This window comes from Symsagittifera roscoffensis, chromosome 10 (assembly GCF_963678635.1).
Source record: "Symsagittifera roscoffensis chromosome 10, txSymRosc1.1, whole genome shotgun sequence".
In the NCBI taxonomy this organism is placed as follows: Eukaryota; Metazoa; Xenacoelomorpha; order Acoela; family Convolutidae; genus Symsagittifera; species Symsagittifera roscoffensis.
The window spans coordinates 16,548,556-16,562,856 of record NC_087071.1 but is presented as its reverse complement, the minus strand read 5'-3'; the positions used below and the strand labels follow the sequence as shown (position 1 = coordinate 16,562,856).

Below are 14,301 nucleotides of genomic sequence, written 5' to 3'. Positions count from 1 at the left end.
TTCAAAAAGATTTTAAAAAGCGAGTTGCAAATAGAAAAATTGAGTGAAAACAAACTTTAACACTGTCACTAAGACTAAGCTCTCAAGCTCGATTGGGTAAGGAATAAATGTGAAATGGCAGAGCTTAAAATATAGCCGAAGATAGTTGGAAAAGAGTCAATAAACACAAAGAAACGAAAAAGAATCTGATTTGTTGCTGCTTGAAAAACTTCAAATTTCAAATAAAAAATTATATCGCCTTAAAGTTCTTTGAATTTCTAGAATAATTTATGTTTGACACTTTTTCATTAAATTAAACCAATTTGAGAAAACTGGATCAATCGGTATTTTTTACTCCGCATACATGCTCAAAATATGTCGGTTGATTGACAAAACTCGGATGTGAGAAAATGATTCAGTGATTCTGTCAACAAGTTTTTTTACCTACAAAAAAATCTTTAGCTCTAGAATTATTCCTAAACAAAAAAGAAAACCACAACTTAAATAAATGATATTAAGACATTAATTTACACACAAGCAAATTGAAATGAGCGAATTTTGGAATAAAAAGGTTATGATGATTTAACATTAGCTATGCTTGAGTGATAAAAAATCTCTGCAAATAATTTTCAGCACCAACGTTTATTCACAATACTGTTCATAAAAAACTTTTTAAAAAGTCGATCACAGAAATCTAATAGAGAGAGAAAAAAAAAGAGAGAGAGAGAGAGAGTCGTTGCGCTTATTGAAATCTATAACAGCTAAAAAAAAAATTGACACCCTCGAATCACTAGAGCCAATTCTTCAAAATACCAGAAGATACTGAATAAATATTTCCCACTATTATCTAAATTAGACTGTAGCGATTAGCATGTGTGTCAATCATCATGCGCTAGTTGCTTTATATTGGTGCTCATTCAGTCTAAAAAAATATGCGTAAATTTTCTTTCAATCGAAAAAAAATACTTGATTAGGTCAGGAAATTAATATTTCATTTTTGCCGAATAAGTCATTCGGCAAATTGTTTTCTAATTTAGTAAACAAATTTCAGCAAAGAAACCTTGATTTAGCGAGCGAGCCAAATGCATTCATTTACATTGGAATGCTAATTGACACACATGCTAATAGGCCGATCCCCTATCTTAACTTAGGCAATGGGCGACAATTTGTGACAAAACTTCGGCCAGTAGCGACCGCTTGCTCCGCTTATATTTAGCAGGAGTGGAATTGTGCATCTCAATCAATCAAGCTGTTTAATCTATTGTAACAAACTATTTACTGTTACAAATGGTCGCCTCACGAAAATTAGGATAAGTATGAACACTTTAAGATTTCACAAAGAAAAGATAGTGGACTGACCTTCGAAGCAGTGGATCCACTTCTTCCTCTCACTCCTCTGTCCGCCCACGTCAATCATTTTGAAGCTGAGTGTCTTGAACAGGAATCGAGTCTCCACTATCCCGGTTGTCTTCACCTAATCACAAACAAAAACACACAAGTAATTATATTGATTCAAACAGAGGCGAAGCTGCACTTCGTAAGCATAAACAAAAAATTGGCATAAAGGAGCTTTATATTACAAGCAGGGGCGGATTTAGGAAGGGGGCGGACGCCCCTGCCGACCCAAAGGGTCCCCCCTTTGGTACTTTTTAAGAAATCCATTTTTGGCCGACCGACCCTAAAATTTTTCTAAAGGCGCCTTTGGCGCCAGTATATACTAATTTTAATGGGTGAGCGCGCGCCAAAAAAAAACGCAATTTTTTGGTCAAAATTTACCAAAAAACACTTTTTTGGGCTGTTTTTCAAAATTTTGCCTGCGGCGCAGAAAATTTGGCCAAAACAGGGACTAAACGGTGCTTAGGGAGAACTCGAAAAATCAATTCGGTCAACCTAAAAAAAAGGTCGACAAAACTTTTTAAAAATTTTTGAAAATCCGCCCCCCCCCCCCCCCTCGAGAAAATCCTAGATCCGCCCCTGATTACAAGGAAAAAACGAAAATGAAATTAAAAAACTTAACATAATTAAAAAAGTGTTACAAGAACTAGTCGGCTACGGGATTCGAATCACCATCCCGCTTTGGATAGCGCTTTAATAAAAATGGATAGAAGCTATTCTTAAGCTGCGGATAAAACAGGTAAAAATGAGCTCAAAAGTTGATCACTTATTTGTGCAAGTTATGCTAGAAAATAAATGTAACCGCATTAATACGCCAGCGTTTGCTCCTGTAATCATGGTGAATTCGAATAGAAATCTTTCCGCAATTTTCATCCTATGTTGGGAAGGCAGAATTCAATCCTTTTCAAGAAAATCAGCCGCCGAACTAAAAATTTTCCGCCGTAAAAACCCCTGAAAAAGAAATATGAGAGAACGTTTGAACTTAAAATAACATGAATAGCTTTTTGGATACTATAACTTGCAGCGCGTGTGGATCAGATCAAAATAAATTTATGACTTTTCAGTTGTCTCAGTCGTCTTCACCCAAAAACACACTATGTAACCTGATTGCGACAATACTACTATAAAATAATAACTTTTCACGCTGCGTCAGACAACACAGACGAATGTCAGATGAGATTGATATTTCGCCATTTTGAAGCCCTTTTAATCAGAATTCAATCAAGCTTTAAAACTTCCAGAGATTTGAAGGTTTCAGAAAAATGTTAAGTGGAAAGAAACCAAAGAAAATTCAAGCAGCTCATCAGCTTTAGACAGGCAATTAACGCAATTCTACAGTTTCGTAACCCTTGCGATACAAAATTAAACGCCACAGACACATAATTATAAAAAGACAAAAAAAAGTGCCATGCATTTCATAGTTTTCGGAATTTCAAGTTTAACACACAGAGGCAAAGTGCAGCTTCACAACACTTACAAAACAACTTAAAAATAGCATTGTAGTCTAGCAGTCAAAAAATGAGAAGAAAAGTCGAAGGAATTATTTAAAAAAAAAAAGAAAAAACCATCAAGAAAACATCAACACACTTGTCTCAAATGAAGTTCCATTTGAGGAACACTTGTAAAGAAACACAATCACTACCGTTAAGTAAGCATTGAAAATCATTTATCGAGCAGAAATTAAGCCAAAAAAACTTAGACGCGTTTTGAGCCAAAAACAATCTTGTCATAGACAATTTTGAGCTATAATCAATTTTTACGCCCCAGTGCTCCTGAAACACACGAAGCTATAAAATCAATAAATCAATGAAATGCAAAATTAGGAAAATAAGTCAATATAGCACAGGCCTAAACCATTTAAGAGAAAAAAAGGGAAAATAACACGGAAATTAAACGAAATCAGAGTAAGCTGGCAAAATAATTATATAACCGATAGTCCACAATTCAAAATTTCGAAAACAAAAATCAAATTCCATGTTGAAGAAAAACAAGGTCTTCCAGGGACTCGACCCCAAGATTTCGAAATTGGGTGACCAATTGAGGGAGTCCATAATAAAGCAAAGTCATTTAATTAGATTTGTAACAAAAGTTTTTCACCGAAAAAAGTACGTCTAGAAGTACACTTGCTCTAGCAAGTGAAAAGAGCAACAAAAAATCATTCACTAATACATATCTACAAGTCAAAATGCGTTTGACGAACCCAATCACGCGTAGGATTTATTTTTTTTTAAATGGGAAAACCTGTGTGTCTCTAAAGGTCTGTCATCAGAAGTTACGACAATTTATGACCCAAGACCCAACTGACTGATTTCTTATAAAGGCGCGTAAAATTAATTGACAAAACTTAAAAAAAACATAAAACTCAAAAAAGTCAGCGTCAGAAAATCTTGTAACTCCATTATCTTGGAAAATGAGAAAAAAGACAGCATTGCGAAATAGTCAAACCTTCAAAAAAGTACGCGCTTTTGAAAACATGCCGACAAAAAAAGCAGACATAAGCCGAAAATTTGGTTTGTATAAAGCAAAACGCTCGGCAACAGAACTTAGCGCGACATTTAAGACAGAAAAGAAAAATTAGAGAGAACAATGATCTTCTCTTCACCATTGATGAACCTGATGCATTAGAAAGACATGAGAAAATGGGGGAAAAAATTAGCCTGTTTATAACGGGTTTTAATTTTAGGCGCGTAATAAACCGAACACTTAACGAAGACTACGAAAAATACTAACTTTCATATTTTTATGCGGCAGCAGTTTAATAATTGAAGTCTTTAACCAAGATTATTTATCCTTTAAATTTACAAAATGACCTCAACTCGAACAAATAACTGTTCTTAAGTATAAACGGCAGCATCTTATTATCTGAAGTCTTAAGGAAAGAAATTCTCAAGGTCTTTTTCGTTTCTTCCGTTTCTTAAATTTGCAAAATGAACTCATCTCGAAACAAGAACTTTCCGAGAGTTCAAAAATCACTTTTTATATTGATTCAATAAAGCGATTGAACGGTGCTTAAGTTTTATTATTATATGTTAATTAATACATAGGTCAATTGTTTTGAGCTATCTTTTAGTGCCTCCACCATCCCACACGCACAAGACCATCGACAAAAATTGAAGAAAAAATTTTAAATTCTTTTTAATAAAAGAACTGGTAAGTAATATCTATGCTAATTCACTGCAGCCGGCTATTCTTGTATTGATTGTTTAGTACCAACTGAAAAACAAGTTTTTTTGAAAACTTCAAAGTTACATGAAAGTTCTGTGCTACTTACAGAGATACCGGCTGCCCAAGTTTTTTAATCTGAGCTACTTTGCACAACATGGCCATTTTTTTACACTTGCGTAACTCAACAATCATGAGAGGCCTCTATGAATGATTTGATACTGAGACATAAAACAATCGGTTCACATACCCAAGATATATTCAGAAACAAATAGGCTTAATATTGACGCCTCGTATTTATTTTTTGCAAAAACCGACGTATGCAAAAACCGACGATTCAATTCGATATTAGTACTCTGATAGTTATAAACTGATTCCATTATTGTCATAAACGGTTAAAAATAAGGTTGTAAATTCAAGTTTAAAATTAGGAAAAGTTAACGGTTATTTTTGTTGCGGCTCATACTCAAGCGAAGCGCTGGCCTAGTAAATTGAATCTTCTCTAAGAACAATTTCAATTTAATTGCATGTACAACTAAATAGGTTTAACTAATTCAAGACTACAAACATTTCATTCGTATTGAAAACTGAGCAGTACACAGTTCAATGACTGCTTCAACATTCGTTACAACTCGTTTAGATTTTCAGCCTTTCAGATTTGTATGAAGCGTATCATCATTATTACTTGACAATCAGTACACATTCGAATACAATTTATCATACCGTATGGCCTTTTAGAAAAACAATTCCCAGAAAAGATTGAGAAGTTTTATGAAAAATTATATGCAATTATATTTCAAGTGGTTGGTAAGCATATGCTAATATTTTTGGCATTAAAAATTTTATGTTTCATTTTCAAAATTTCGCCTGACGGTTGATTTGAATAGCCCTGATCTGCGAAGTGTGTAATTTGAATTTCAACAGGCTTTCACCTTTTAAATTATCTGTTTCAAAGGCCATCTTTCCTCGGGGGTAAAGGACGAAAATAAACACACCTCTAATAAGAGGACAACCACTATTTTACATATGATCAGACTCAACGTGCAGCTATTTTGATTTTTTTGACCTTGATGGGGGTAATGTTGCTTCAACTTTAAGCAACCAGCACATTTCCTTGTGAACCTCGAACCGCCAACCTCTTGATTGCGATACACTAGTAAATCTTTTTAAATTTCACAATTGATTTCTAAGAATAGCCTCTGTGACATCATAAACAACTATTTTTCCCAATCTTCGCTGAACTTGTACTCGCTGAAAAAATTTTAAGGAAACTCCAATGGGGTGGAATAAATCTACATTCCAATTCAAAACTTTACTCAAAATAGATAATAAAGAAATTCAAAATCCCTTCTGCAATACGTAGATGGATCCCAAAAAAACTCTTCTGAAGAAAGGAAATCAGATAAATGCACAATTGTGATATATAACAACAGGTGGCAAATTCACCCAGGGATTCGACCCTCTGCTGACCCAAAAACACACCGCAAAAGATCGACTGATTATCCAAAATCAAGCCCTTTCAGTCTTGATTCGATATTCAAATACATAACAGCAAACCAATGGTTGAAAAACTTTTGAACAGTTCTCAACTTTCAGGGGAAAAAAATCAAGTTAAAGCTCTCTGAATTTCATGAATTGTTTTATTGGCTTTTTTCATAAAATTATCCGTTGGAAATTCAGAAAACTCAAGTCCATTTTCAAAACTAGAAATCATTGAAAATATTCGTGACCTTTGCAATTTTGCCGATGAACTTAAGAAATCAGAAACCACGATAACTCAAAATTTTGATTTTAACCTAAAAAACAATCAGGACCTATATGTGAAATTCACTTTGGTTTTTACTTTATGATTGATTTCTACACGTAAAACCCGTGTTCAAAATTAATTAAACTAAAATGCTTGGGTTTTCTGACTGATTGAAGCGCTCAAGGTCACCAATATTGCCAACAATTTAGCATTATAGAGTTGTAAAACGCTGAACGCACAAAATTAACTAAAAAGAGCAAATGAACAATTTCAGAAAATAAGGCAAGCAAAAGCTAATTTTTCAGACAAAAAGTATGTCACAAAGTCACCAAGAAATTCAGATTTGCATGCAAAATTTGCTCAAAATTAGCAGATTGCACGTTTGAATTGTTTCTGTCTTTTCCAACTTTTTGAAGCTCTCTATCATGACAAATTTTTTTGAGCAGGCTTTTTAAATATGAAAATCAGTGAACACAGCCAAGTCAAAGTTATGAATTACTACAAGTTATAAAAAATAATAAACACAAGGAAACAAAAAATTGACTTCTTTATGAAAAAACTTAAACTTTCACATTTCGCAAATATATACATATGACCTTAAAGCTCTTTGAATTTCACAAACAATGATTGGTGCTTTTATGATAAAATTAACACAATTTGAGAAAACTGGCTCAATATATTTTAAAAAATTCGCTAGGAAATCTGATAAAAACCGCGCTTAATCAAAATTGAGTGTGAACGAATTAACTTGATACAATAAAATCAACACCTACACAAGTGAGAAAAAGCAGCTCTAAGTAATGAAATAGAAAAAATAAGCCTGGAGTAGTAAAACTTTCGCTTTATGCTGGAATCAAACCTACGACCTCGAGAGTATAACGCCCTTTCATCTCAGCCACGGACACTTGACTGAGTAGATAACAGGTGCAATGATATCTGCTATGCTTCTGCAGATCGTTATTATCGCAAAAGTGCCACCAAATGAGTACTTTTTTGCGAGTTAGGTTGAAAACATAGCCAACTCACAGTTGGAAATTAGTCATGAACGTAAGGAAAGAAAAACATACTAACTTTAATTATTGAATAACTTCCGAAATTCAAAGTAAAAAATATATGGCCTTAAAGCTCTTTGAATTTCTAGAATAAGTTATAATCAATAACAGAACAAGAAAAATCTAGAACAAGAAAATTTTTTAGAACAAGAAAAATCAAACTGCGAAAAATCAAATTTATGCCTGAACAAATTTTTCCTGAAAAAAAAACAAAAAAAATAACCAAAACCTATATAAGAAGATTCACTACGTTCATGACTCTTTAAATATGTAGATTCATACTAATAAACTACGCTCACAAGTTTAATTTTAACTATAAATGTGAATGTGTGAGATGAAGGAAACTGACCCTGGTCCTGAGTACATCTTGCACTGTGGGTATGTAGTCAGGGGTGGATATTCTCTCCAGTGCATTGAGATAGTAGGAGGCAGAGTCGTTCAGCTGGTACTCTCTTGCACGCAGAAAACAACTCTGCAGGTCCTGAAACAGAGACGGGTTCACTTTCGTGCTTGTTCTCATTCGCGAGGAAACGAATGAGCGAAAAATTTCAACCAATCAGCGTCCTTAGAACAGTCCAAAACTGACTAAGTTTCAATGTTAGTTCTGTCTGTTTTTTGAATACTGTATTCTGATTGGCTTAATAAAAACTTTACGCATTCGGTCCTTCGCGCATGAGGGATTTTTCCTTAACCTTTTAACAACATGGAGCACTGTTTTGAAAACAAATTTTTTCGCCAAGTCCCAGATTCCCTAAAACACTAGCAATAGGCAATCCGAGTCATTATCTTGAGGAGAAGGGATAATTTTCCTACTGTAATCGCGTGCTACTTCGGACAAAAACAAACTTTTCACAGAAAACCAAAATCTTGAAAACACATCCAAATAATTATTTTTCTACCAACCTCGATAACAATTTTACAGGGAGCAGAAAAAAAGTATATACTTACTTACTTTTTTTTTTTTTACTTTTTTGCTCATTTTTAATTTGAAAAATCACCAAAAAAATAGTATTATAGACAAAAAAAAACGTCTTACAAAATGTCAAAATCCTTTAAGCGTAGCTGAAACCTCTAACTGATTGAGAAAATACCATCGTTGGCCAAACATAATTTCTTCCTACTTCTTTAGGGCTTAGGAACAGTCATGAAGCAAAACCAAAAACAGAAGCGCCGAAATGATTGACATGCCAAAAAACAGAGCAACATTCAGTTAGAAAAGTACTAATTATCTCAAGCAATCCGAGAAATAACCCAAATTTTTGAGTGAATTTAATCTTCAGGAATCAAAATCTAACCAACAAAAATCAAACTTGAGCGCGAACATATTTACGAATTGGGTCTTAAAACACTGCGCCACCTAAAGGACTGTATTCCACTCATTCATTGGCACTTAAAATCAAATTTCTAAAAAATATATATATGGCTTTCAAGCTCTTTGAATTTCCAGAACAATTTATGATTGATACTTTGTAACCCAATTTGAGACAACTGGATCAAAAGGTAAAGTATTTTTCTCTGCTGGGAAATCTGAAAATTAAATTCCACTTTCGAAACTAGGAGTCGATCATATTTTTCGTGACCTTTGCACTTTTGCTGTTCGATAGGGGAGTTTCTCTTCCTTTTAACTAAGGAAAAGAACTGAACTAAAAAAGAAATCAGAATTAAAACCGCGAAAAAGCAAATTTGACCCTAAAGAGTTTTCCTGAAAAAAAAAATGAAAAAAAAAATCATCACGACCTATATAAGCGTCTGAGATAGGTTAATTGACTCTTAATAAGTATATCACCTTCATTCATAAACGAGGTTCAAAAGAGGTTCATGCTCGAGATTTAAAACTGCCACCGAAAATTAGCACTTGTATTAGCGACTAGGGTTGGAAAAAAGTTAAAGCGTACAATCACACTATGCTTTGCTTGTGTAATCACGAACTCTCGTGTAACTTTATACTATTAACTGGGTTGGAAAAAAGTTAAAGCGTACAAACACACTATGCTTTGGTTGTGTAATCACGAACTCTCGTGTAACTTTATACTATTAACTGGGTTGGAAAAAAGTTAAAGCGTACAATCACACTATGCTTTGCTTGTGTAATCACGAACTCTCGTGTAACTTTATACTATTAACTGGGTTGGAAAAAAGTTAAAGCGTACAATCACACTATGCTTTGCTTGTGTAATCACGAACTCTCGTGTAACTTTATACTATTAACTGGGTTGGAAAAAAGTTAAAGCGTACAATCACACTATGCTTTGCTTGTGTAATCACGAACTCTCGTGTAACTTTATACTATTAACTGGGTTGGAAAAAAGTTAAAGTGTACAATCACACTATGCTTTGCTTGTGTAATCACGAACTCTCGTGTAACTTTATACTATTAACTGGGTTGGAAAAAAGTTAAAGCGTACAAACACACTATGCTTTGCTTGTGTAATCGCGAACTCTCGTGTAACTTTATACTATTAACTGGGTTAGAAAAAAGTTAAAGCGTACAATCACACTATGCTTTGCTTGTGTAATCACGAACTCTCGTGTAACTTTATACTATTAACTGGGTTGGAAAAAAGTTAAAGCGTACAATCACACTATGCTTTGCTTGTGTAATCACGAACTCTCGTGTAACTTTATACTATTAACTGGGTTGGAAAAAAGTTAAAGCGTATAATCACACTATGCTTTGTTTGTGTAATCACGAACTCTCGTGTAACTTTATACTATTAACTGGGTTGGAAAAAAGTTAAAGCGTACAATCACACTATGCTTTGCTTGTGTAATCACGAACTCTGGTGTAACTTTATACTACTAACTGGGTCCTCCCAGAGTCGCTTCATGATTGCACACATCTCCTGGTTGATTTCTGGGTTGGCGGCCATGATGAAGAACTCTTTGGCGTCGTCCTCCGTCTGCAGGTTGTTGAACTTGATTCCTAGTGAACAGATAGTTATTCACACCCAGAATTAACAAACAAGTCAAGTTGCACTTCGCATAGCCACATGACAAAAATCTCACAAAATCTGCTTTACAACTATAATCCAACTCCAAAGAAAAAAAACTTTCGACGAATTTTAAATGAAAAATTCAAGAACATAGCAAACAGACTGTTGAAAAAGAACAAAACAACAAAAAAAGTTGATTTAAAATTTGAACATCACTTCGTTCTTTCACGCTTAAGAATCTGCCTACCAATTGGGACTTAAGTAAAAAAAAAGTAGTTGTGACTGACCTAGGTGACTCATGGCTCTAATGATGGCGACTAGACTCTGGATGGTGTTACTGTGCACAACTGGCTTGTACTTGAGACAGTCGTCCTCGTTGTAGCCGGACTCGTGAATGATACGCATCTAAACACAGCACAATAAACCTCTACCCTTTAAACCTTTTAGTAAGTTTAGCAAAAACCCTAAAACATCAGAATTAAATAAAAACCAAATAAAATTAAATATCTTCTGAATAAGACAGAATGTTTAAGCACTGTTTCTCAATTATCGAAAAAAACTGAAACACTTCCTTAATTGCTAAAAAAAATAGCAATATTCATTTTGTTGTTGTTTGAGCCCCGGGTCCGGTTATAATAGTCCGTCTCTAGGTCTAGGAACTTCGTGGCATCCACCGGCCGAAGTCCTGCAGGGTTAAGTGAGGGAGGGGTTTTGGGTACAGTTGAAAAGGCAATATTCATCATACTTCATTGGTGCGCTTGGAGGTCGTTTCTTAGACTTAGAAATACTCCGGTACAATTAAGAGCAAATAAGGTCACATCGGAAAATTCTATGGAATCAGTTAAATTTTCGGCGAATCTAGATGGTTGATTTACCTGTTTAACTATTGTGCTCTTTCCTGATTCGCCCGCTCCTAAAAGGAGCAGCTTCACCTCTTTGCTCGCTCTCTCTCCTTCCGTTCTGAGTGTTTTGTCCAGTGTTTTACTGTGTGACGCCGCAAGGCGTTCCTCGTTGTTGATTGAGCACCCATTTTGTCCAAACGGACTACAAACATACCTAAACAACCAGAAAAAGAGGTAAAACAAAAGATCAATAAATTAATGGAGAAAAAAAACAATAGAAGCCGAAAAAATAACAACATAGCCAACAGAACATTAGAAAAGTGGGGTGAATGACAACAACTAAACAAAATTGATTGACTTTTTTTAAAACGTTATCTGAACACAACGATTCAAATTAGAAACGTTTAACGCGTTTTTCTCAAAATGGCATGACAATTGTCAAAAAAACGCAAAAATTCTTCTCAAAAACTGTTTAATTTCGGCTATTTTTAATCAATCTAACGTAACGCAAAAAGTACGGAGTCAATTGCTGACAAAACTATACCAAATTGAGCATCTTAATTAAAGGGATTAATTTCCAAAAAAAATCCGCAAACGCTAAAAATTATTTTTAAAATAAAAAAATTGTTCAAAATAAGAAAATTTCTATGCCAAACTTAGAAGATTAAACTCTTCTTAAATTCTGTTGGGATACAAGATACATCAGATGCTCATTCAATAATTGTACCGATTGTTATTCAAGACTGTATACATGATGAAAATTTTTCTCACCACTGAAAAAAGCAAAAGAAAACTCATACTCCAAAAAGATGACCGGGTGGATCGACAAAATTGCAAAAATATTATCGACCAATTTCAACATTTGCATTATCAACCAATTTCAACATTTGCATTATCAACCAATTTCAATAACATTCCAGACAATTTTCTATGCGTTCATCACAAAACAATTCGAAAACATCTTAAAAAAACTTCCTTTTAGTTTGGATTTTGCAAAACACTTTCCATACAAGATGCGCTTTTCTGCGTTATCTAAGAATTCTAAAAGAAATCGATCCCAAAGAAGTTGATACAGCTATATTAGATCTTCCAAAAGCTTTTGACTTTATTTCTTTTAAATTTTAGTTAAAAATTATGCTATTTTGTTGTTTCAATAAATTGAATACATTGATCGACAGTTTTTTAATGGATCATTATCTAGAGAAAAAGTCCAAAAACAAACACTTAGGGTCAAATTTCAACCGTATGTGGGAAACATGTGCTAAAAAAATTCCACGTTTGATCGCTTTTCCGTTTTCCATTCAACACTTTTCTCATTAATCTTAAACTAACAAGTGTGTAACGCACCTTCAGTGCTTCGAATTTTAGAGAACTCATAAAACAACCGCATATATCAAGAAAAAATTCTACAAGCTTAGAGTGTACTCTGACCGCACCCAATAACAGGGTTCGTAATTTCAAATTTTTCTAAGCTTTTATCGAAAAAGTTTAAAATGACATTGAAAAAACGTGGACACTAAACGCATTTGAGCAGTCGCATTTGGATGCAAATTTGCAACTCCTGAGAGTCTCACAGCACCCAACTACAGAGTTAGGAATTTCAAATTGAAAACCATAAAAACGTCAGATTTAGAAAATTACAAAGACTTGAGCAGTCAAATGAGGAGGCGAGATTCGCAACCCCTTCGAGTACTCTGACAGCCCCCAACTAAGGGGTTGGGAATTTCAAAATATGGAAAACAAATATTAAATTTAAGTTTTCTGACAACTTTTTTTGAAAAAATCGCAAAAATGTCAGATCTCGAAAGCTCAAAAGATTTGAGTAGTCATATTTGGAGACCAAATTCGCAAACCCCGAGGGAACTGTTTCAGCTTCCCACAATTATGTTGCTAACTTTTGACTCGGTGGAACAAACACTAAATCTGTTCCAAAAAAAACACTTAAACATGGCAAGACATGTGTCACACGCATTTAAATATGGTATAGATAAGAGAAAGAGGTTTGAAGTATTTTTTCATTTCGCTGGGAAATCTAAAAACTAAAAATTCACTTTCGAAACAAAGTCATTTGAAATTTCCTGGAAGGAAAGCAAAATTAGCTTTGTTTTTAGCAAATAATCTTGAATATCCGACCGGCAAAAAAATCAAACTTGAATTAACGCGCGAATCATTCAAGTTTGATAATGACTTTCATGGGGTACTTTTTATTAACTCAAATAATAAATTATTCAATAAATGGAACGCAAAAAAAATCATACATACGCCGAGATGAAATTTTAGCACGATAACTTTTCATGTAAACAAAACGAACCTTAGTTTGAAATGAATTCAACATTGGTGGCTACTAACCTTCCGAGCCTGCCTAGCATCCGACGCGGTGCAGTGCGCAGCAAGCCCACTTGTGGTGCGCGCGGTTTCGGATTTCTAAGCTGAAACGAGCCAGTTGGGGAGGGACCCTTGAGAGCCAGTCGGCTAGTACATTCACAGGTCAAATTATTGCCACAGCTGCACAGGTAAGCCACAGTTGAAATTCGAAGTGGGTTCAAACAGCCGAAAGGCAAATTAGGGTTGAACAAATTTAGTGAAAGAAGTCGACAACAGTGACTGAGGAAGCATTGCACACAAAAAAACTATATAGCATCCAATCTAAAACAAGAAAAAGCATGAAGGCAATCAGTGTGAAATAATATCATGAGGCGGCGATAGACTAGCGAATATTGTTTTAGGGGCAACATGTAGACAATTCATAGATCAGTAAAAGTTATGTGGAAACAGCCGATGATTAGTTGGAGAAATGTCACAGAACTAAAAGAAACCACATTAAGTTAAAATGGGCCCTTCCGTCATGCGACGGTACGTGCACAAGTTGGATAGGGCCGTACCAACGCTATATAAATACATCGGCAAAATTTATGAAAAAATCAAGTCGATATTAATGCATCGAGAGAATTGTCAATTAAAATCTACCCTCCTCGATTATAGCACAGATAGAATTGTCTATGTTGGATGTATTTTTAAGATTTTTGCACCCCCTAAGGCAGAGGATTGCTCTCCTCAGAAGTGCAAATGTTACTTTTGTTCTCATAAAGTTTATTGTGTCCGAGAATGATTCGTTCCGTTTCTCGCTTAGTTTCTGGATGGTTTTTGTAGAGCCTGGTGCTGCTCCTTCGGTACAAGCAAAAATTGGTGGA

General features: G+C 34.6%; 1 protein-coding gene across 1 annotated transcript in view; it reads right to left on the bottom strand.

The window, feature by feature from the left end:
* LOC134855590 (guanine nucleotide-binding protein G(i) subunit alpha-like) overlaps positions 1–13,754 on the bottom strand; it is a 32,623-nt gene extending 18,869 nt beyond the window's left edge. Inside the window, exons 1-6 of the mRNA XM_063872127.1 lie at positions 13,460–13,754; positions 11,144–11,324; positions 10,556–10,673; positions 10,140–10,258; positions 7,685–7,816; positions 1,339–1,453 (exon numbers count right to left, since the gene is read on the bottom strand). Of these exons, the coding sequence (XP_063728197.1) occupies positions 1,339–1,453; positions 7,685–7,816; positions 10,140–10,258; positions 10,556–10,673; positions 11,144–11,324; positions 13,460–13,479 (685 nt within the window). The 5' untranslated portion in view covers positions 13,480–13,754. The remainder of the gene's footprint in view (positions 1–1,338; positions 1,454–7,684; positions 7,817–10,139; positions 10,259–10,555; positions 10,674–11,143; positions 11,325–13,459) is intronic.
* Positions 13,755–14,301: the final 547 nt, after the last annotated feature.